The sequence below is a fragment of the Ammospiza nelsoni genome, chromosome 13 (assembly GCF_027579445.1).
Source record: "Ammospiza nelsoni isolate bAmmNel1 chromosome 13, bAmmNel1.pri, whole genome shotgun sequence".
Classification (NCBI taxonomy): domain Eukaryota; kingdom Metazoa; phylum Chordata; class Aves; order Passeriformes; family Passerellidae; genus Ammospiza; species Ammospiza nelsoni.
In genome coordinates this window covers 11052073-11076422 of record NC_080645.1, presented here as the reverse complement: position 1 = coordinate 11076422, position 24350 = coordinate 11052073, and the positions used below count along the sequence as shown (strand labels likewise).

Below are 24350 nucleotides of genomic sequence, written 5' to 3'. Positions count from 1 at the left end.
TTATTCCTTAGTTATTTTGGATGGCAGATTTCTCAATTCCCTTAAACTATCTCATGCAGTGTGGGGTGAGAGCCCAGCCCTACATCCTCCTGTGGACACTTCCATGGGGCATTTTCATCAGTCCTCACATGTCCAGAGTCTCACTGGAGGTGTTGCATGTTTAAATGATGGAAGGCTGTAGACATTGATTTTAATCAAGGCTTCAATATTGCTCAAAAATGTTCTGAAAAGTAATATCCTAGTTATATTTTTAAATGTCTTGTTGAATGTTCCCAGAGATTAAAGTTATATCAGGGTAGGAATTCAGGATAGAATTACTGTATGGAAATGATTCTTAAAATGCAGGGTAAGTAAGTGGAAATTAGGACATCTCTCAATGTAATGGCTGGATGCATTTATCTGTCAAAATAAATACTAACTCTATTACAAGCTATACTAAGTACTGGATGCTTAATGAGTTGCTAACAGAAGAGCAAACTATCCTTCATTAATATATTTTTTTCACTTAGTACTCCATGGTACTTTGAAATACACCTTTGATAAAACTGTATAAATTAAAGCATGGGAGTTGACACATTCCTTTCTTTTTCTTTTCTTTTTTTAAAATCTCCTTACTCCATTATTTGCTTTCTAGTGTCTGTTGATGCATTGATATTTTATATAGTTTCAAGAACTTGTTCTTTTACAAATCAGTGTAAAATAAGCTGTACCTTTGTCATAGGCTGTGAGATGTGTCCTTTAGCAATAGGACTAAATACGACTTTTATGGCATGACTGTCCAAAGTGATTAGAAATGTTGAGAGTAGGACAGTTTGATGGACAGATATCTTTATGGTTTATTTGATGAGGCCTTCCATGAACCAAGTGCTGAATGTCTTTAGAATGTGTGCAACAGGGTGGTAACAGCTGTGTAAGAGATTTTGGCTACACAGTCACCATACAGCTGTTTTGAGAGGGTGAAAACATTTTGGACTATATTTTGCTTTTTTTAAATCCAGGTATATAATTAGAATTGTGAAAGGGTAAAAATTATTTGGGTTGGAAGAGACCTTAAAGATCATCTCATTCCAACCCCGTGCCATGGGCAGGAGACCTTCCACCAGACCAGGTGCTCCCATCCTGCCTGGTCTTGAGTGTCTCTGTCCAAGGCTTCATCACTCTCACATTACAGAATTGCTCCCTAACACCTTATCCAAACGCCTTGTTCTCCATTTAGAGCCCCTTGCCCTGTCACTGGAGAGCCCAGAGAGGTGCCCAGTGCTGTCCTCAATAAATGTCTCTGCACCTGAGGGGTTTGTAGCACTCATGTAGGATGACAACAGATTGATCTGAGTCAAAGCCATTTCAGCCTGCAGAGGAATGAGACAAGTTATTTCTCCTTTGGTTTGGTTCCACACATCATGTCCTTGTCTGATTATCATGCTGAGTAAACCAGGGGTTGAGCTTTGCCTGACTCGTTTTGAGATCACCAGGTTTTGTCTAACTTCAATCTAAGGCTGTAAAGCAGATCAGGTTCAATCAAAACTTGATACTGTCTGCTTGAGGAGTTCATGAATTTTTTGTCAGAATTGATCTCTTGTTTTTGCTTAATCTTACAAAAATCTTGAATGCTTTTAATACTTGTGTATCACATTTACTTTGGGTAAAGTTTATGTAGAAGAGCTTGGGATATTCTCTAAAATTCTCCCAGTATTCTCAGTGGGTTATTTTTGGATAGGTGAGCTTTTCAGTTTTCATACAGTAATGTAATTAGGATGGCATGTGGGTGCTTCAGTGCACTTGTATTTCCATGTGTGCTTCTGATACAGGATGATTTTCGTTGTTAAACATTTCTCTGATTAACATCTCAAGGATAATGAAATGCTACTGATCCCTTCAGTTTGATATTGGCCTTTGTAATATTACAGAAAAAATAAGAGTAAAAATAACTGATGGAAATTTTGTTTTCTTGATTTTAGCTCCTTTCTTAGAAGACTTTTGTTTGCTCAGGAGCTATAGGAAAATGCCATGGACTTTAATATTGCTATGAACTAGCCTCCCTGCCTTCTTTCCAAACCACTGTACACACATAAGAAATGGCTTATACTTCTTTGTCTGAAAGCTCTGGTATAGGAACCATAGGTTGTTCAGGGCCACAGCACTGTACCACAAAGCAAAAAATGAAAACCTTGTTCCTTTCTTTTTTTAATGCTGATCAGCCATATAAGTTAAACTGAAAGTGCAGAAAATACATTGTTTTTTGTTTTCATATGGACATATGAATAATAAGGAATTGGATATTATATTAAACATTTTCCTTTGCATAATATGTGTTATCAGTTTAGTTCTAAATGGCCAGTTACAAAATATTGTTGTTGCTATTCCTGGATTTTACTGAAGCTCTTAAGATTGAAAAAAAAAGGCTAAAGAAATCAGGAAAAGATGCAGAAAAGAAAAACTGAAATTAAGTAAGTGGATGCAGAAAACCCACACAAGCATCAGATAGTATCAGAAAAAGGGACAGTTAAGAATTCATGGGCTTGTGTATAAAATTAGATTCTGGGTCAGTGCAAGTCAAGAGAATTTAGTCTCAATAAAATCATAGATGCAACCGAAATGACAAGACTTGGAGTAAATGGTTTGTAACCCTTGTCATCACATTTTGTTGCCTGAGTGTAAAGGCCAGAAAGGCCTGCATTGTGTAGCAATAAAGGGAGAACAAAAGCAAGGCTTTCAGGGGTAGAACACCTCCAAGAAAGCACTGGCTGCACAATAACGAAGAAAGTTAGTTTTTCTGAGAGAAGGTTATTCTGATCCTCTTCAGCTTTGCTGGAGAAAGCCAGCAGAGTTTTTCTTCATGCAATAAAGTAATGTCTGTAAAATGATTGGTGTAATGGGCAGAGTGATATCGTTTCACAAAAGACTTTGAATGACTTCCAGATGCCACTGCCAATACAAGTCACAATCAAAATGACCCTGTAGTTAACAGCAGTAAATTTTCACAGAAAGGTGCCCTGAAGCAAATGGGTATTTCAGCCAATAAGTCTGATGTTTTGATCTTTCTGTATCAAGTGCTCCACTTTTGGCACACACACTCATCTCTAAGGAACTGCAGTCCTTTACTGAAAATATTAAAAGCATTTAAGAAGTAGGAAAAGCAGTGTGGTGGGGTATGGTATGGATGATGAGCCAAGCTGGCAAGGGCTGGGGAAGCAAGGGGAAAATGAGGGTGAGCCCTGGGGCACAGGGTCTGGATCATGAGCTTGTGAGGTTAACTTGATCTGTACTGGACTCAGCTGCATATGCATTTTTATGCTAAAGAAGGACTTGTTTCTACTGTATAGGCTTCAGCAGAAAGAGACACAGCTGTCAAATTCAGAATTAATATGATTTACTGTTACAGGGAAACAGTGAGCTGCAGTATTTGTGTATAAAGATCCATGGGGCAGGGGTGTGCATCTTCTCTAACACATGTTGCTTCTTTGTATGGCCACCCTTGTCCCAGCCAAGGAAAGGCTTCCAGGAGCACAGAAACACTGCCTCTGTTGAGGGCAAAGTTATAAAAAGTAAGGGAAAGTCATTTGGGCTAAACTTTCACCTCCATGCTGACACAGATTTTTCAAAACTGGTTTTTACTTATCCATACTTAACAAGAGAGCACCAGGAAGGTCAGACTCTGTTGTGGAAGTCCAGTGGGCTCCCACAATTGCTGTTTTGTTCTGTGTCATTTCATTAAGGATCATTGCACCTGCTACTAATTGCAATGTGGCTTATTAATAATGAAAGAGTTTTCAAAATCTAATTTATTTCTCATGTTTCTGGCTGCTCAAACAATGACTGTAGATTAATCAGGTTGCTGAATCAATTTGTGAGCTATTTATTCTCTTATTAACTTTTTAAAAAATCTTCTTTTCTGTTTACATGTTCCTTCATTGTGTATTGATCTCTGTGTGGTCCAAAAAAACCCCATAGTTTTCATAGGCAGATTGCAGCTGACTTTACCTTCAGGGTCTTGCTTCTTTTTATTTACAAATGTGGTAAATGTTGTGCAGATGTAGGAGACACAGTTTGTGCCCTCAAGAAACAGTAGAAACCAAACCATGCAAGTGCTTGTGTTTCTGAGACTTGGAGTACAAGTCAGTGATTTGTACATCAATTTTGTACAAATTTTGCTACTTTCACACATTTGATTGTTGGATTAAAGATAAAAATGTGCAGTTTTATGTGCTACTTGCCAACAGGAGTGTTTAGGATTACTGGACTGGTTCTCCAGCCTGCTGCAGTGAATGCACTCCAGACCAGCAGGGCAGTGTTCTGTGTTTAAAACAGATTTAAAATCCCACCCAGACAGGACTGGTTTGTATCCACTGCTGTTACTTGTAATGGCCAAGAATAACTGAAACTCAGTAGAGGAAGATGCTTTTCTCTCTCTATATATATATCCCCTCATCCCACCCCAATTTTACTTTCTGACAACAGTCTGTGTCTCCTCATTTGCAATGTTTTCCTGAATCCTCAGTCATCCTGTTTCCCTATTGTTTATGTGGGTATTTCTCACTACATCAAGAGAAAAAATGTTTAAAAACAGACAAATGTAATTTCTAGTCAAGGAACAAAATAAGCAGCCACAGTTGGGGGGAAAAGTGAAGTCTGGAGCAATTAAAGTAACTGTTGCTACACTTAATTTATTAATAATATATTTAATTCATTAAAAAAGAAGGAAGCAAACTGCATGTTGACGGTGTGGGTTCTGTAAGCCTGTGAAAATAACTTCACCTGCTACTGCTGTATGGTAACTGCTAATATCTAAGCAATGTTTCCATCTCTTTTAGGATCAGAGTCACAGCCAGGTTTCCCAGTACCGCCAGGACCACTCTCTGATTATGAGATCCATTGTGCACATGACTGATGCTGCTCATTCGGGAATTATGGCTCCGTCCCAGCTCACCACCATTAACCAGTCTCAGCTGAGCGCGCAGCTGGGGCTGAATTTAGGAGGCACTAATTTGCCACACACCTCTCCCTCTCCTCCTGCAAGTAAATCAGCCACTCCTTCCCCATCTAGCTCTATCAATGAAGAAGATGCAGATGAATCAAACAGAGTAAGTTATTCCATGTGCTGCAAGCCTCACACATCCACACACTGGATTTGCATGGCTGCAGCTGCAATGTGGTCATTTAAAACACAAATATTACAGTAAAGTGGAATATGATTAATTTGCTGATTACCTTCTTTACTTAAGAAATATCCATACTATCATCATAATAATGAACCTAAGGCTAGACAGATATATATAGATATATATATATGTACATATATATATATGTGTGTGTGTGTGTACATATATATATATATATATATATTTCTTTTGGTCCAATATGAGTCAGGTTTTCAGATCTGTTGAACCTCTTCAGGCATCAGTCTTGGACAGTTTTCTCATTTTGGTATTCTCTGGAGTCATGTAAAACATGGATGTGTATGGAGAGAAGTAAAATAAGGTTTCTTCCAACTGAAAGTTAAGTTAACTTATATCTTCCTTTAAATAAACCTCTTATAAAAGGAAAAAATACTGACCTAAGGAAGAACAAATGTTCTTATAGCAGTATATGTAAAAGCCTAATTAAAAACTGTTCCATGAAAGGTTTTCTCATTGAGTTGATGGAAGTTATACATGTGGAAAACTCATTGTACAGGATCCTCAATATATCAAAGTAAATCACTATCATAGAGAGATGTATCATACTACATATCATATTTAGAGCCACTTGATCCCCTTGTTGCAATAGTCTGTGCATAGCTCACCGAAGGAGGGTTCAGGGCACGAGCACACGCAGGGAGTGGAGCTGCTGGATCCCCATCCAGAGGGCAGAGAGGGGCTGTCAGTGCCTGGCCAGAGCACAGAGCTCCCCCACAGGCACCTACCCTGCCCTGGGGGAGCATAGCCAGTGCTCTGCAGGTGGGCATACACTGCCCAGGTGCTGCTGCTGCTGCTGCTTTTTGCCTCAAGGGTGGGATTTTTAACCCCCGGCCCGTGTCTAAGTTGCCAGTCTAAGCCTGGGAACTGGAAAATGCCTCCAAGCTTTTGCCTTTTGAGTCTCAACTGCTGAGATTGGATCTTAAAGGAAAAACATAGATGGCCCCTTCAAAATATGCTATGAAGTAAATCTTAATATTTTTTAATATTAATTATCATTGGGGTGTCCTTTTTTTGGTCAAACCTGTAAGATGTGACTCTCAGAGCCATGCTTAGAATGAGTAGTAGCTACTCATGCATTTAGTTCCAGTAGCTCCAATGAGATTATGCAGAGACTAAGTACTTTTTGCTAGAGAGTAGGGCCTGCACAACAGGACTCTCCCAAGTGTTGTCTACATAACAGCTTTATCCAAATAATATTACAACTAACGGTAAATAATGGGTTTGCAATTTATCTGACTTATTTAATGCATTTATTGACTGTTCTTGTTCTTACTGTTTCTTAGGCTACTGGAGAAAAAAGAGCTGCCCCAGATTCTGGCAAGAAGCCCAAGACCCCAAAGAAGAAGAAAAAGAAAGATCCCAATGAGCCACAAAAGCCAGTGTCAGCATATGCCCTTTTCTTCAGAGACACACAGGCTGCAATTAAAGGACAGAACCCCAATGCTACATTTGGAGATGTTTCAAAAATAGTGGCATCTATGTGGGACAGTTTAGGAGAAGAACAAAAACAGGTAAATTGATGCAGGGTTGTCTCACAAGAAGTAATAATAGTAATCCTTGTAGAAAAACCCTCCTACCTCTTCTCTGAGTTGCCCATGCTACTTGCTGATGTAGAACTCCACCTCTGTAGAGCTAAACTGAGTTTTGAACTTGCTGAAGACCTGGCATCTAATTTTTATATTTTTTTCTTTGTGAGAGCTGGCAGGTAGTGCTAAATGACTGTATTTGTCTTTAAATTTTAAAGGGCAGTTTGTAAAAGAGCTCAGGTTATAGTGTCCTAGAGTCCTCTTAAAACCATCTTTTGATGATTCCCATTTCAAAGCCCTTGTTTCCTATTAATAAGTTAGAAAAGAGGAAGGTACAGCATATTTACCATTTCCTTTGATCTGCCTTATGAATTTGTTACAAAGCGTGTTGATTTCCAACCTTTGAAGCCAATCCTCTGAGTCTCATTACAATGTTGCGTGGGAAATGCTATCTCCAACTCCAACTGGGTACAGAGTGATGAGTTTTGTACTTCCTTGAGGGTTAGTCTTCTTCCCATACACATGGAAATGCTGCACATGGATTAAAGAGGGTTAAAAATACCCTTTGTTTGTTCCCAGTAACAGTTAATAGAAGCTTGTATGGGAGGACAGGTTCCCAGATTGGACACCTTTTGGCAAGAGATGAATAGTACTTTTTTCTGAAATACATTTAGAAAATTTATTCTGATCTAACAGATGATAATGAACATGATTTAAAGGTGAACTTTAAATTTAATAATGATTAAAAATACAGATTTAGTAATTTTTGCCTAGCAGTTCTTGTTTAACTCAATGGAATTCTCTCATGCTGACTTTGGGGCAAGTCCAAGCTCTTTGATCCACCTTTTTTAAAGGTGTACAGATTTTCTTATATGTAGTTCAAATATTTGTTTTGGAAAAAAATGCACAGATATATTCTGCTATTCTAGACTACTGCTGATACATTTTGGTGTTTGTAATACCCAATTTTCTAATATCCCTGCTACTTGGAGTGAATAAATTACTGTTTTCTGGGCAAGGAAAGAGTGCATAGGTAGTCTTGTCAATCAGTTTGCTGCTCAGACTGATGTCAAATAGCAGCATTTTGTTATTCCTGATAATAAACATAAACTGTACTGCAAGTCCAGCAAGTAGCCCTGAAAGTCTGTAACCACCTGCAAGAATATTTAGGACTTTCAAATTGAGTGTTTTCAGGGGTTTTGGTCTATGTTTTTTGTTTCTGTGCAAGTGATTTTGAGAGCATTCTGGCAAAAAAAAAAATCTTAATAGTTGAAGTTGGTGAAATTGTGATCTCTTTTAATAGGTATATAAAAGAAAAACTGAAGCTGCCAAAAAAGAATACCTAAAGGCACTTGCTGCCTACAGAGCAAGCCTTGTTTCTAAGGTAAGCCTAATGTTGCCTTCAATGTAATTCAAGAGAGCTTTTATCAATGATATTGGAATATGTGGGGCAAGGGGGGGATGTTATGCACAATATAAGCAGAATCATGGCATTTCTGTAATACAGCTCTACAAGATGTTGTGCTGCTGCTTGAACCCTGCTTAGTCTCTGTAAAAATAATTTCATCTCTCTCCTGGCATACTAATGATTACCAGAAACCATCTTTGTAATTGTACATCTTCCCTGAGCTGTGGAGGCAAAGTAATGCACTTCACCACAAAAAAGAAATTCAGTCATGAAAAATATACTGACCTTTTGACATTAATATTTGCAAGCTGTTTGCAGAGGTTTGTTTTTCTTCAAGTGCTGCTTCTCAAAGGACAGGCTTGCTCTGCGTGGAGTTGGAGAGCAGTTGTTGTGTGACAAAGCTTAAGTATTTTTGCAGGTGAGGGGAAAGAAATGTGTGGTGGCTCTGAATTTGGAGAGCACTAAAAAATGGACTAGCTGGCAGTGAGCCACAAGGAGTATTTTAGTGGATCCTGAGTTAAAATAAAACCTGTGAAGAAAACAAAGCTCTGCTGTCTTACTTGAGAATTTACCTTTCTAGACAGCAGCACTATACAGGTTGCAGTTCTGTTGCATCTGAATATCATAAATGGAAATGTGCTTATAGACATCTAAAATATGGGTAAAACAGTGGGTGATGATGTCTTAACTCCTGAGAATATTCATTTGAATGCACAACTGCTGAACATTAGTAAATCATATGGAAAGTTGCTGTGTATTTTAATTATTGAGTAAAAATACAACATCAGAAATTATACATGTGTTTTTGAAAGCTGGAAGATTTATTCTTCTTGTATTAAGAAGCTGTGTTTTGCTGTTGCCTCTAAGACTTGGATAATATTCTGAAAGCCTTTAGTATCACAATGCTAAGTTCAAGATGAGCAGGAATTCTAAATACCTTTCAGAGATATTCTTTTGTGAATCTTAAGTTCCCTTTTCAAAACAATCAGGAATCATATTTTTTTCCCAAATCCGTGGGACCAGGACTACCAAGTAACTTCTGGGTAGATTGCAGGTGGAAAACGACACTCAAAGTCATGGTATCTCATCTCCTGTAAATTAAGACATCCTTGCTGTAGCTTTTTCACATGAGATGGTGGCTCAGGGTAGGGATGGGATAGAGACTTGTGCAGCACAATTTATTACAGGTAAATGTCTAATGAGTGTCAGTAAATTGTTCATTGGTTGGTAACTGATGGGGTGGGGAGTGTGTGTGCTGCTGACTTCCAAAGAGCAGGGTTTTTTAAAAACATGTAAATATATTGGGCCTGTTCTAGCTCTTTCAGTGACAAAATGTGTGTGACATCTGTGACTTTCTGGTGTTGATCAAGGGCACAAGTTAGTTTTTGTCTTAGTAAGACCTAGAGGTACCATATAGGGAGGCAGATAGAGAGGTGATGCAATGTACTGCTGATCAGTGGTTGTTTTCAGACTGCAGATTGATCTTTTCTGATAGAAAACAAAAGATGGCAAAGGGATTGATCTTTTCTGATAGAAAACAAAAGATGGCAAAGGTCTCTGAGTAGCTGTTACTTTTATTACCATGTAAACAGTAACAATGTTTTTTCTGTTGAAAAGACAATTAATTTCTCTTCCAAACACAGGCTGCTGCAGAATCTGCTGAGGCCCAGACAATTCGTTCTGTTCAGCAAACACTGGCATCCACAAATTTGTCTTCCTCCCTCATTCTGAATAGTTCCCTTTCTCAGCACGCCACGGTGTCGGCATCTCCCCAAACTCTTCAACAGCCCCTTTCCAGAGCCATTGCTCCAAAACCCTTGACCATGAGACTGCCAATGAATCAGATTGTAGCTTCTGTCACCATTGCCCCCAACATGCCAACAAACATTGCAGCTCCATTGATAAGCTCCATGGGCTCCAACATGGTGGCAACGCCGTCCTCGTCTCAGCTCAGCCCCTCCATGCAAAGCCAGCAGCACCAGATGCAGCAGCTCCAGCAGCAACAGATGCAGCAGATGCAGCAGCAGCAGCTACATCAGCATCAAATGCATCAGCAAATACAGCAGCAAATGCAGCAGCAGCATTTTCAGCACCACATGCAGCAACATTTGCAGCAGCAGCAGCAGCAGCAGCAGCAGCATCTCCAGCAGCAGATGAATCAACAGCAGATGCAACAGCAACTGCAGCACATACAGCTTCAGCAAATGCAGCAGCAGCAAATGCAGCACATGCAGCACCAGTCCCAGCCTTCTCCTCAGCAGCATTCCCCAGGAGCCCCGCAGATCACTTCTCCCATCCCTGCCATTGGGAGCCCTCAGCCAGCACCTCAGCAGCACCAGTCACAAATACAATCTCAGACACAGACTCAAGTATTGTCACAGGTCAGTATTTTCTGAAGATAAATGATCTTGCAACATGGCTTTGTGTTGATGGAGGGGTAGGGGTAAACCATATTTGGCTGAAAACTGTAAATTGTTGATGGTAGTTATGCAGGGATGCATAACAGATCAAATGATCCTCTAAAGTGTCTATTAGATAGGCAATAAAGAACTACAATGTAGCTGTGTATCATCTTTTAGCTGACTATAAATCATTTTGTTTAAAAGAAAAAATGCTGTTCTCTTTTTCATGTGATGCCTTTTTAATTTATTTAAGCTTTACCTACAATATGTGAATCAACTGGCCTAAAAAATACCTGGACCTTATGACTGCAAAATGGCCTTTCAGAGTTGAATGCTATAGCCCTTCTTTCTCTAAGAGTGAGTAATGCACTTCAAGGCAGTATGAGCTCATGAAGCCCTTAAAGCACAGTTGTAACTACCTGTAAAATTATGATTGGATTTCATACAATCATACTTGTATGACATGAGTTAGTTGATGGCATTTTTTGTCATGAAAAAATAGAGTAAATCACAGATTTTTGCCAAAGCTCTTATTTTTTTTCTTTTTCTCTCCTAAATGTCTTCGGAAAAACAAATGCAAGTAACTGGACATAAATGTTTGACCCAACTTTTCACTTCATTTCTCCAAATAAACCTGCCATAGTTCATAAGAAAATATATATTGACATTTACCCTCTTACGTTAATTCCAATTACAGAACAAATGTGAATATTATATTCTGTGTCAAAGTGATGAGTTTCAGATTTAATACACTGTATTTTTAAAAGGGAAATGCACTTAAATAAAACTGTTATTACAGAAAGCTAAGATGAGAAATGCAAGTTATTAATACGATGTAAAACCAGTAGAATATTTAAATGAAACTCCACAACTGAATAATCAATGTAAATATTTTCTTTAAAAGTTGTAAGTTTTCATATCATGTGTTGTAAAGTTTTCATAAATGAGGCTTTAATGTAAACACTGGTAACATGAATTATTAATTGCTACATTGCTTATTGTGTTTTTATGCTGTTTTATACTTTTTTATGAGTTATGATAGCAGCAATTAAGTTGTTTGTATTTTGCTTATCTAAAATAAATGCTTTTATCTTGCTATAGAATAAACACATTTCGGTAAAACTGATGAGCTGTAAGTCTTTGATAGAGAAACCAGAAATGTTTCCTTCTGCAAATAATTTCTTGGACTTTTTCAAACTCCTTTGGATTTTTATCAGACATTCTGGGTGAACAGGTACCAATGGGAACTTGGCTCTTGTGCCCTCCAAGATGCTCTGCTGCAGAGTTGTGGGCAACTGCTCTGAGGTGTCTGTGACTCCAGAGAGAGGAGGCAAGTGCTGGGGTCACACAACAGTCATGGTGCCCCGTGCTGATGAGCTGCAGGAACAGGGAAGTGAACCTGTCTCTCAGACATAATGTTCAGAGATGGAAATCAGCACAAATTGTTTTTGTATCTGAGCGTATAAACACAGCCACTGCTGTGGGCTTCCCTCTGTAAGCCTCCAGCTCCTGCCTTGGGCTGTTCCTGACCTGTCCTTTATTTTCTTGTTAAGGTAGAATGTGATGGAGTGGGGAGGATGGGGGGCGCAGGTCTTTCATGTGAAGGCTTTGGAAACATTAACATCCAATGTGTTGTCAGGTTATTAATGCTGTTCCTATATTTTTGCTCTGAACAGAAAGGAGAGAGCCTGTATTTTCTTGTTTCCCTTCTTGTCCTGCAGTATCTGTGCTGTGAGTGCAGCCTGACCACTATCCCCAGTTGTCTGGCATGATTAATTACAGCATCTGTCCTGTCAGAAGCTATAATGAAGAGGTCTTGATAAAAATTGCAAATTACCACTGGCAACAATCTTAAACTGCTTATGATAAAATGAAAATTAAAAACAGCAAGTGTCAAGCCTGAGCAGAATCCTAATCCTGTTTGAGGCATGGCTACCATGCTCAGAGCACAACCCAAAAATAATGGAATAGAGATCCCCAAAAAGTTGCAGCCAGACTTGAGGGAAGAGGTACTACAGCATGTGAATTTCTTCATAATGAATTCATCTTTCAATATTTCATCATCCTCAGGTACTCTGCTTATTATGTACAAATATTGAACAGCAAGAGATTCTAATTATAAATTTATAGATTTCTTGGAGCAGAAAAAATCATATATAAATTGAAGCTTTTCATAATAGGTGTTAGTTGACAGCTACCCATGCTCCTAATAGCCTTAGCATGATATCTAATAATGCCTGGGATGGAGGGTGTTTATTCCAAGTGCAAGGAAGCCTGTCTGCATTAGAAATGGCACAACAGAGGCTGGTTGGGAGAGATTTTGTGTGTGTCAGTTTTAACCAATGTTACGTAACAAAGGAAACCATTTTATGGTCGTTTTTGAAACCTTTAGACAAATGTCTTCAGAAATAATTGCTAAACTGCATGTGACAGTAATTGTGTATTAGTTCTATAATTGTCATTTTGAAGACCTATGAAGTATCGTTGGAAAAATGTCACAAGTGATAAGAGTTAATTACAACTGAAGTCTGTTTTCAACTATTTGCAGCGAGAAGCAGGTGTTATTACACTCATTAAATGGTTTCATAAATCCTGGGTTTTATCACATTTGATTAAGAGCTGCTGAACTACTGATGTTCAATTCCAGGAAAAATAGTTTTAATTACTGCAGCTAAAAAAAAAAAAAAGAAAAAAAAAGAAAATTAATCATCAAGCAGGACTGTACATTTTAAATATCAAAATTTGAATCTTGAAAAACTGGAGCATCTCCCTGCTTGCCACAAAATTATATTTTGCATTACCCACAATAGCATATTGCAGAACATCTTGTGTTTCAAACTGTGCAAGTTTGTGTTCATGTTCCCTAAATCGAAGTGAATAACTGTGCTATCATAGGTCATAAATAAAACTGTTAGTTTAAATCGCTTGATATGCAATTTATACAAGAAAAATGCAATAATCTGTATGGTTTCAGTGTCGTGCATGGTTTTTAAGAATGTTTTCCTTCGTAGCATTTACAAGCACTTAACTGCTCCCTTCTTTTCCCAAGGTTTCAAATGCTTTATCACCTCGGTTAACCACATTCTACTTTCACATTAACCCAGGTTGACACATAATGAAAGAACATAAGGAGGTTTAATTTTTAGCTGACACAGGGTCATTAGTTTCTAACTTGAAGAACAAAGCCTTTAAATACCTCTGTGCAACATAATCTCAATTTTATATTATCACCTGACCATTGTGGTTTGCAGGACAGATGGATTAAATATCTCAAGTTTAACCACAAGTCTTGCACTGACTCTTTTCAATGGGGATTCCTATTTGAATGGCTCCTTTTTCATTTCTCACTTCATGGAGTATTTTGCAGCACTGGACTGCATTCTAACCTTTCCCTCCCCCCTTTGTTTGGCTTTTGTTTTGCAACAGCTGTTATTATCGTTTTTGGTCAGCTGTGATTGCTGGAGGCAAAATAGGACCAGATGGTGTTTTGCTATGCATGAATGGCGAGTTAGAGGAGTTTAGATTGAATAGGCCAAGTTTGAATGGTGTCTATGCACCACCTGCCCTCTTCAGCAGCAGCACACACATCATAGGAGCATGATCTGTCTCAGACCTACTAGAATTGGATGGGAATGGAGAGCGCCTCGTTGGATTTTCTCCATATTTATTGATCTTCCATGCACTAACAGCATAATGCAGTACACAGTCAATTTGAGTTAATTGGATATGACACAGCATGTACATGTAATCTATCACTGAAGTCTCCTGGTACACTTTAGGGTTTGCTGCCACAAGAACATGCAGTATTAGCCTGCATTAATAGGCTAAGTGGATGGAAGTAAACCAGGATCATTGTAGGGTTTGTAGGGTTTGATTTGACAAAATATACTGTAGTTTTACAATTGTACCTTTGAAACTGCCAGAAATGCAGTTAACTGTGAACATTTCTGATTTGATAGACGGGGGCTGAGTATTTTGTAACAGAAAAAAATATTTGTCATTCCCACACATTTCTGTGAGGCTTGCCAGTGAAATTTAAGCAAATGTATGGAGCAGCATCCACAGGGATGGGCCAGAGGCATTCAGAATAATACCAAAGGCCTGCTTTGGTAACCTAAAACTGGTCAGAGATGTGGAATTTAAATGTTACATAAATATAAGAACTATTGTCTGCTCTGTTTAGGCTCACTGAAAGACATGGGGTGTGAAAGACTTGTGCCTGGACGTTACAGAAGAAAATACATGGGTTATGAGTAATGAAAAAATATATAACACTAATATATAATACATAAAATGCTTGCATTGTTACAGCAATTGGATGTCTCAAAGCCTACTTAATATGTGACTGAGGGCTGCGATCATGCTCTGAGTTGGCAGGAGCTGCTCACTCGGCGTCTTTGTCTGTGGTGTCAGGTAGCCAAGTGAGCTACTTTATTATGAAAATTGCATCCAACTGAAAAAATGCTAAATATTTTCAAGTGCCTGTGGGAAAAGCTAGGTTTGTATTAAAGGATTTGGTTCTCAAAGTCACCAAGAAGTTAATGTTTCTCAGGTGCATCGGAGGGAGAGAATTTTCGATTATAATACGAAAATCTTTGAGAAGTGAATGTATTGCTTTGAACGAGCTGCTGTGACACTTCAATAGCCTACACTGGAGATTTAGAATGCATTCTGTTTACCTCAGTTAAAAACCAGAAGTGGTATTTTAAATAGTGGGTTTTGTCCAAGTTCTTGGAGCATTAACATCTTCAGGCCCTAAACAAGCCAAAGCAATGGAGAGTTTTCTTAGAAGGTTTGAAATTAAATTTATTTTTATCTTCTAGTTAAAAAAAAAATGTTGAACAGAAAATTATACTTGTCTTGCAGTTATATGGACACTTCTTCCAGGTATCATTTATTCTCCTTCCTCTCCAGGAATATCTTTATGATGCAGTTACCTTTGGTCTCTTATTTTTCTCCAGAATGGAGTTGCTACATCATTGTAACTCTGCTGTTCTAATTGTAAAAGAGAGGCTTTCATCCAGAAAATAATTTAAAATGAGCTGATAATTCATGTATAAAGGTAGTAATTTCATTGAAGTGACTACTCATATGCTCTGTTACACAGTTGCTCAAGTGCTTTCATAGGTCAGGGTCTAATTGCAAAACATTGTATTTGTTTTCCAAACAGATCCAAGTGTTTATAATAATAATCAGAACCTAAAAGTAATCTTATATTTTCTGCATTTTCTTTTATTATATTCTATTCAAAACAAGTCATGGGTCTCATTTTCAAGTACAGTACAGTATTCTAACCTTAGTGCTGGTTCAATGACTGACTCATCATAAATGTGTAAAGAATTACCCACCTGATGAGGAATTGTATCTGCAGTCATTTAGAAGGGATTCTACTGTGCACAGGTCTGAAAATTTCTACCTGGATCAGCAGTCACAGCTCTTGACTGAGCAGATGCCTTAACCAAATATTTGTATTTACAAAACAGAGAAGTAAATGCAGGCAAACAAAGTGCCAGGGTACCTGCTGGCAATATTTGTGAAACCTAAAGGGTGTATTTACTGCAGGCTGGTTTATTTTAGTGCTACAGCCCATACTGTCCTGATAACAAACATTACATTGCATCAGCACATAGACAATAAACAGTAAGTTAAGTACATACATAATAAACCCCTTGTGTTACAATTTTCTTACTGGCAGTTAAAGGTTCTTAATCTTGGAATTAGTTTTGATATTCCAGGAATCATAAGAATTGACCGTTAAATTTTTAAAAATAGTAAGTAGCTGAACCATTTCTTACTTTCCTCTTCCTAATTTTGAAAGTGAAGAATATTCAGTGTCTGGAAATCAGAACTCACTTTGGAAAATTCTGCTGTATGGACTGTTGATCAGGGGATTATCACTGCTGCCCTGATGTACATGTTTACATATATATATATATATAAAATAAATAAAATCTTGCACCCTGCTCCTACCTGCTCACCACCTGTGGAAAGCTGGTCCTGAAGAACTTCTCCTCTTTCACCCCCCTTCATGTTCCTCCTGTTCCTGTGGGTCACAAGGAGATTAATAGATTGTGCACATACACAATACATATTTGTTTTACTAAAGAGATGTCCAGATGGGTGCACTTAATCGTATGTGGCAAATGTCTAAGATATACATAAATCTAGGCATGCATTTGGGGATTTTGGGGTTAACATGTTAGGTGCTTTGCTGCATGGACTGTCAAAGGATTTGGTTACTGCTTAGCATGCCTTGGCATTGACAGAATATAGATGAAGCTAGTGATAATTATCATCCTTGTGTAAACAGACTTTCTCCCTTATAGAATGGTGGCAGATAAATCTATAAGGGTTTTGGTCAATTACAGCAGACACGTATTTTACAGCAAATCTTGAGCCTGTGGTGAAATACATGTAATTTTGAGTGTCAGTTTAGATACTTGTGTTTCTGTAAAAGCTGGGCAATCTCTTTTTTTCTTCCTTTAACCCAAGGCAAATGAAGTTATCCTTCACTTCAGAAAATGACCAGAACTTGCTAGCAGGCTTGGACAAATTAAACATCCTTGAACAAAAATCGTGATACTTTCACAGTCATTTCTGTTGGTGTCTCCTGTAGCTGTACTTGGCTTTAAACTGAAGGTGGAGTTTGTTCCAATTATTTCTTTCCATATTCAAAGCTGCTGATCAGCAAAAAAAACCCAAAAAAACAGAACTGAAGAACTGATGCACAATTCTGCATCCCTGCCTGTTCAGCTGCACAAGAGGCAGCGCCCACTGGGAATGGGTGCTGGTTCCACCAGGCACAGCGGGATGTGGGTGCAGCACGGCCTCCATGCTCATCTCATTTCATGCCCCTTTGGTGTGAGATGTCAAAGCAAGGTATAAATGATAATTTCAAAGGGAGCAGAGCAGCCCACCATGGTTCACTGCATCCCCTGGACCCTGTGGCCATGGGGAGTGCAGCTGCAGCCTCTGCCGGGGCAGGAGATCTGGTGCCAGGGGGGCCCGTTGGCAGCAGCACCACTGAGCTCTGCACTCAGAAATTAACACGAGCTTTGTGGTACACTCAGGACTAAATAAGAGCCCATGAAGCCTGTAAAAATAATCCCAATGATTTCAGGATACTTTGGAGCAGGGCTTAGCTGAAAATGGACAGAGAAATGCAGCCATTATGAGCATGCTTGTAATTTTTTCCAATGACGTAGGAATATTTCTTGGAGAAAGAGAATTTGAAGGAGAGGGAGGAACAGCAATTTTCCTTCTGAATTGAGAAAATGAAAACTGTTGGGTGTGTGTTGCTATCACAGCAAAGTGTTTCTATCCAGGCTCAGTGTTTCAGCATGTAAACAACTTCCACTGAAATCTGCAAAGTGCCTGTACAGAGCATCTGGGAAAATATTTGTGCTTTAAATGCATTAAGCAAAATGATAATGTTATTTGACTTTGGTTAATCAATAACAGAGGAGAAATATAATGCTTTAATAAGCTTCTGCCGTACAATACAAAGTCAGTGAAATAAAAACCACTTTGTTATTTTTTTTAAATTGCATAAATTACAGTGGGGTTTCATTTTAGGGAGTGTGGGGTTTTTTTCCCCTATCGTTATCTGTATATTTTATCTGCAGTTTGTTGCTTTAGAACAACGTATTTGTCCACTGTAGACAAAATATGCACTTTGTTCAATTCCTTACTTGAGGTCAGATTCTCTTGAGGAGAACAAGTGTGGGTTGTGTAGCTGTCAAAAGAGGGTTTAGTGCTTGACCCTAAGAAGCATTGAAAGCCCAGATCTTTCTTTTTTTATTGCTTTTCATTTTCATTGTTTGTACTTTATACTTAAGAAGGGGCCTCTGCACAGGGGAAAGCCCCTGCTTTCGTATTCACAACCAGCAGCCTTCTACTGAAACACCTCAAAAGCTTTTCACAGCAAGAATTTGGAAACCACTGCCCTGTGTCAACTGCTGGTGCATAATCAGGCTGCACAGGGAGGGGCTGGGGCAGGATGTGGGGTGCACGTGCCCAGGCAGGATGGGATAGAGGTGCTGTAGGGATTTGGGGCACATGCATAAATGTTCTGGCAATAAACAGAAAGAACAGAAGGTCTGTAAGCTTGGATGCAATAAAGCAGGAGTGTGAGTCCAAAAGGTGAGTTGCTGAATCAATGTTGTTTAGAAGGTACAGACAATAGTTGTTTAACTGGACACTCACTGAGAAGTTGATGATTCACTTTTATATTTCTGTGCTCCAACAGAAGTTGTCTTACCTTCTCTACAGATGGTATTTATATAGTGTGCACAAGATCAGGGTTAGAAATAGCCATATAAAAGGCCAGATATTTTTTGAAATTATTCACAATTACTATTGTGTAATTGGAAACTGTAAGTTTTGCATTATATTTTATTTTATAGAACTACAGTGCAATTATACTTATCAAATCTATTGCCAGTATGAGGTAACCTTATTTGTAAAAAATGCAAAATGTGTTCCTAACTGTACAGAGTTTTGTTTGACATACAAAAGTGGTAAAGGTGATTTCAAATCCTTTCCATCCCCATGGTAAGACTGTTGGCCTTATCTTTTTTTTATCTTGGGTACTAACTCAGATCTCCAGGGCCATTCCAAGGGAGCCAGGAGCACACGAGGACCAAACAAACAGATGGACTGAGAAGCAGAAACCTGAGCAGTGGAGGAAGGTCACCTCTTTGGAAAGTTACACAACCCTTGTGGGAGCCTGGCTCCCAAGGAGGGTGATTTCAGGTGCTTCCAGGTAGGAGGAGAGCACTGCACAAGCCCTGCCTCTGCTGCTGAAGGCAGGAAACAGAATAAAAGACAAGGAGATGGCAAAAAAATTAGTTATCTATATAAATTGAGACAAACTACATACACTATGTATTCTGGGACAACTTGTGCCCTTAAGAAACCCTGACAGGGAGCAGTTGCTGGCCTACCCAGAACAGTCTCCAAATAGGCATTCATGTGGGGAAGCATGGTTTTAATGACACAGATCTCCAGTCAATATCTGGGAGCCAAGGAAATGCAAGGGTACATGAGCACTCTGTATCAGCATAATCTGGTTCAGCCAACAAGAAGCATTTCATAGACAGCACAGGAAAATTAAAGTTGAATAAGTCAAAAAGACTTACAATGAAGAAATAAAATAGCATTCAGGTTGAGAGTATCAGAAAAAAAAACCAACCAAAACAAAACAAAAACACCTCCAAAAACAAACAAACAAAAAAACCCACCACAAAAACAAAACACAAAACTACAATAAACCCAAAGACAACACTCTCAAAATTACAAACTGTAAGAGCTTTCATGTGTAGCAAAAAATTCCTCCAGAATTGTATTTGTTGCTCATAACAGGCAACTGGGAATAACATGAGAGGTTTGCAGAGTCCCTGCAGGGCGCAGTGCACATACAGGCCCTGTCCTGGCCTTGTTCTTGAGGGCAAATGTTGCTTTCTGCTTGTTGCCACTGGTTCAGGACTCATTTTTATGCAGACTCCAGGCCATGTCATTACTCTCTGCTGCTGGTTCTCAACAGCCAGCCAGGCCCAGCCTGGCAGTGCAAATGGAAAAGAGACTTTCAGGATCCTCACAGAAAATCCCTGAGACAGGAGGGAGCCATCCCTGGGATGTGGGGCTCTGTGGGCTCGTGCAGGCCCTGCTGAGGATCAAGGGCACTTTGCTGGCTGCACCAGGCATGAGGAAATCAGAATTATGAGGAAATCAGAATTATGGGTCCCCCATCCCTGGGAGTGTTTCAAGGCCAGGTCAGATGGGGCTTTGACCAGTGAGGTCTTTGTGGAAGGTGTCCCTGCCTGTAGGAGTAAGGCTGGAACTAGATGAGGTGCTCTTTAAGGTCCCTTCCAACCCATACCATTCTATGATGCTGTGATTCTTCTGTCTTCAAATACTTTCACTGGAAGATCCAGAGTTACAGTCAATACTAATTTAGGGTAAGAATTATTTTAATGCACATGCAAAAAATCCCATGCAAAATTAAAAGCCTGGGGAGAAGGAAAGGGCAGGAGAGATGATTTCCAGCCTGTGATTCTGCAAGTTTGATTGATTTTTTTCTGTTTCTGACACGAGGCTCTTTAAATTGCAGCATCTTGGGGTCAAGGATAGAGTTACAAAATCCTTACTGCTCTTGGGATGGTAGATGTTGTAACATGGCACTGATCTGTCTCTGACCTCTGACACCACTGGAAAGTGACTGGAATCAAAGCACTGAGGAGAAAGGTGGGCCTGTGCAATGGATTGGAGATGCCCACAAAAAGAGAGCAGTTCCAGGAGCTCCGTGTCGGGGGGGTTTGGTGGGTGAGAAGTGCAGCATCAACACAGAGACACTCACCTGGCTGATCTTGTGATGGATGTTGGGATTGGGATTGGGCACAGGTCCCTGTGGGCTGACCTGGTTGTATTCCAGCCCTCACTGTGCACTGCAAAAATTCATCTTCAGGCCCACTGATACTCAGACCATACTGATTCAGCACATGCTCAGAGGTAAAAATCTGCCTACATTTCATGCGTTTTAATTACAGAAAAATTAAACAACAGAAAAATAAACACCAGTAAAAGTCCAGGTAAATCAATCCATTCTAAATCTCCCACAGGTGTCAATGGCCTCTGTCAGCCTGGAGATAAGCTAATGATACCTGTGGCCTGCCAGGAGACCATGTCTGGTTACCAGCATTCTTCCACTTTGCCTTCTTCTCCTTGGATTCAACGGCTCTTAAGCTCATGCTTAAAGTTAAGCTCCTTATGAAGTATGTTGCAGAGTATAAAACATAATTAAGATTTAGGAACAGTAGAAGAGCCTGTAACTGCTCATAATCCATCTCTTCTTTCTCCAGACCTGGAAAATAGAAATAACGAGCCTTCCCAAAGGTTTGATGCTTTATTTTATTTTATGTTTTGGTTCTTTTAAGGATTTCACTCTATAAAAGTGGAGTAAGAAGAAAAGTTTGTTACACAGGTTTTTGTTAAAACTGAAGCAGCAGAATAAAGAGGTGGCTTCATGAAAAGCTGAGCCAGGTCGCTATTATTCTTGGTGATTAATTAACATCTGTGATGTTTAAATGTTGATAACTGCACCTGTTTCTTTAAAACATCCTCTTGGGTTTCCTGTGTTGAAAAGCAGAGGGTGAGAGGCTGATCAGCTGCAGCTCAAGACAAATACTGCTGTGACTAAGATTTGCTGGTCAGGTGCTGTAAGAAACTGAGTCCTTGGAATAAAGTAGACAAATCATTCTTTTTTTAATTTAATGGCACTTGTATAAAAAGTAATTAAACCCTTACAGTATCATATGTAGAATTTCCATCCCATACTTTTTGATTAGGATCACTGGGATTTTAGCCATCACCTCTTGAAATCCATCGTAAAGCTTGTGGTGGCTTTGGAGCTACTGGACCAAATCTTGACAGAGCAGCTTCGGTACTTTTATAATGTAAAATAATTATTATAACTCAGAGCTGTGCTTATCTTCCTGCTGGCAGCCAGGTGAAGGCTCTTTGAATCAGAGCCCAACACAGTCCTGTTCACCCTTGCAGCCCTAGATGAATGATTGTGAGCAGTACTTTTGCAGGTTGGGCAAAATTTGGGGCTTCAGTTGCTGCTGAAAGAATTGATACTGTTTCTCCTTATAGAGAGAGTGAAGAGTCTTGCTTTCCACACTTAGGCATTTAAGCAGCTAGTAATTAAAAAATAAAAAGTGCTGCCTTCACTGTCCCAATATTTGCTCCCAAAGCAACATCAATATTTTCCATCTTTACAGAGAGGTGGGACTAGATTTTCTGCTCTACTCCTTTCCTACTTTTAGTACATATACAACTCTTTTAAGCAATACAGATTTGATTAAAAAAAGCCAACCCAGCAGCATAAACCAAAACCAACTGTGTTCATTGAAGCGTTGAACATCATAGCTGCTGCTTACCATTCTCATTCATCTGGCGTTTACAGAGAAAGCCTGTCTTGATATCTTGAAGGCACTTTTAATGAGTACACATCATGAATTTTCCAACTGCTTTTAGATTGAAAATGATTTCCTTTCTATTTGTCAGAGAATCATGTTATTTTACATTTTAAAAGGTTCTTGCACACCTCCCCAGCACCTGGATTGTAAGTGATTATTGGCTATTGTAGTTTGAAAATGAAAGTTGGTGGAATTTACTTCAAGCCTGTTCAACTAAATAAAAAAGTTAACTTCTGCTTTAAAAAAAAAAATAAAACTGCCACGTAGCTACTGTAATCTCAGCTAAATATCTGCTTTGATATATTCATGCAAAAGGTTAAATCCTTCTCTTCTCGGTACAGCAACTGTACCAGCCGTCCCATCCCCTCTAGTAGAATATTCAACCTGTCAGACTCCTCCTGTCAGGATGCTAAAAGTTGATGAGGGTTCAAAATATGGACTGTGTAGGTGCACAGTTTGTGGTAATTGGGAGTGGGGCTGGGATGGGGCTGGCCCAGCCTCATCCCCAATGGGCTCCAGCTGTGAGCAGCAGGTGAGCAGCACTGACAGCAATGAGCCATGGAGTGCCCAGGGGCACTGAGCAACCACCAAAGGGAGCAGAGGGCACACAGGGGCAGGGCACTGACAGTGAGGAGCACACAGGGGCAGGGCATGAACCATGAGGGGCACACAGGGGCAGGGCATTGACAGTGAGGGGCACACAGGGGCAGGGCATTGACAGTGAGGGGCACACAGGTGCAGTGCCTGAACAATGAGGGGCACACAGGTGCAGGGCATTAACAATGAGCAATGAGGGGCACACAGGTGCAATGCATCGACAGGAGGGTATAAAAGGCTGGGCTAAAGAACAAGAAAGGTCTATGCTTTGCTGCCTTCCGAAGAGGTAAGGTGTTACTCTGTATGGGATGAGGTTTTTTGATTTTGTATGGTGGTACTCTGTGTATCATTGCTGTCTCAACTGTGACATGTGCTGCAACAGGACTCAAAATCATCAAGGAAAATAATTCAGGTTTCTTCAACCCAGAAATAACTTCTGGTTTGGGAAGCCCCCTGATAAAATTGGTTGGAGGCTGGAAGGTAATCTGGGAAAGCAGCATGTTCTGTGTGTCTTGTGCTCACCCTCATCTTAGAGCAGCTCATTTTGGACACTGGAGATCAGGCTGGGTAAACCTTTGCAACCCCTATTTTTAAGTGTTATGTTAAATGGACTTTTAAAACCAGTGCAAAGGTTACTCTGGCTTTGGAAAATTTCAGAATAGGGAAGGTAAAGCTTAAACAAACTCTATGGACAAAATTCATGAGAGTGGGAAGGCAAGTAAGTGGGAAAATTTACTATATTGGCTTAAGTCAGTCTTTTCCAAGCCCTAAGCCTAATTGCCAAGCACTGAGCAGTAACTGATAATTTTCTTTCTTTCTCAAACTTTAGATACCTTAGAAGTATTTTCTTAGTTTGTTCAAATGTCACTGAAGATGAGTACGCTCAGCACTGACCTGCTCTGCCACACAGGCCTAGGAAGTCTCAGAGGGAACAGATGGAGGCTCCTGCCTGTAAGTCCATGGCTGCTGTTTGATCACCACTCATCAGGTGACTTTACTCACTGGGCAGTTTGGTGTAAGAAAATAGTGCATATTTTAGTCATAACCTTGTAAACCTTCACTTTGCATTTGAGAATGTTTTGTATGAGAAATAATGAACCATATCTACCCATGTTAAATAGATAATTTAGAATATTAAGCCAAATCTAAAGAGTTACTGTGAATTAGTCTGCAAGGAAGAAAACAGGATTACAATTTAAAGATTGTAATTCAATGGCTTAGAATTTGTACCACTTCTCATTCTCATTACATTTGCAGGAATT

The 24350-nt window shown here is 39.4% G+C and overlaps 1 protein-coding gene across 1 annotated transcript in view; it reads left to right on the top strand.

Moving 5' to 3' along the window:
• Positions 1-11481, top strand: part of TOX3 (TOX high mobility group box family member 3) — a 73506-nt gene extending 62025 nt beyond the window's left edge. The window contains exons 4-7 of the mRNA XM_059481599.1: positions 4812-5081; positions 6461-6688; positions 8007-8087; positions 9755-11481. Coding sequence (XP_059337582.1) covers positions 4812-5081; positions 6461-6688; positions 8007-8087; positions 9755-10507 — 1332 coding nt within the window. The 3' untranslated portion in view covers positions 10508-11481. The remainder of the gene's footprint in view (positions 1-4811; positions 5082-6460; positions 6689-8006; positions 8088-9754) is intronic.
• Positions 11482-24350: the final 12869 nt, after the last annotated feature.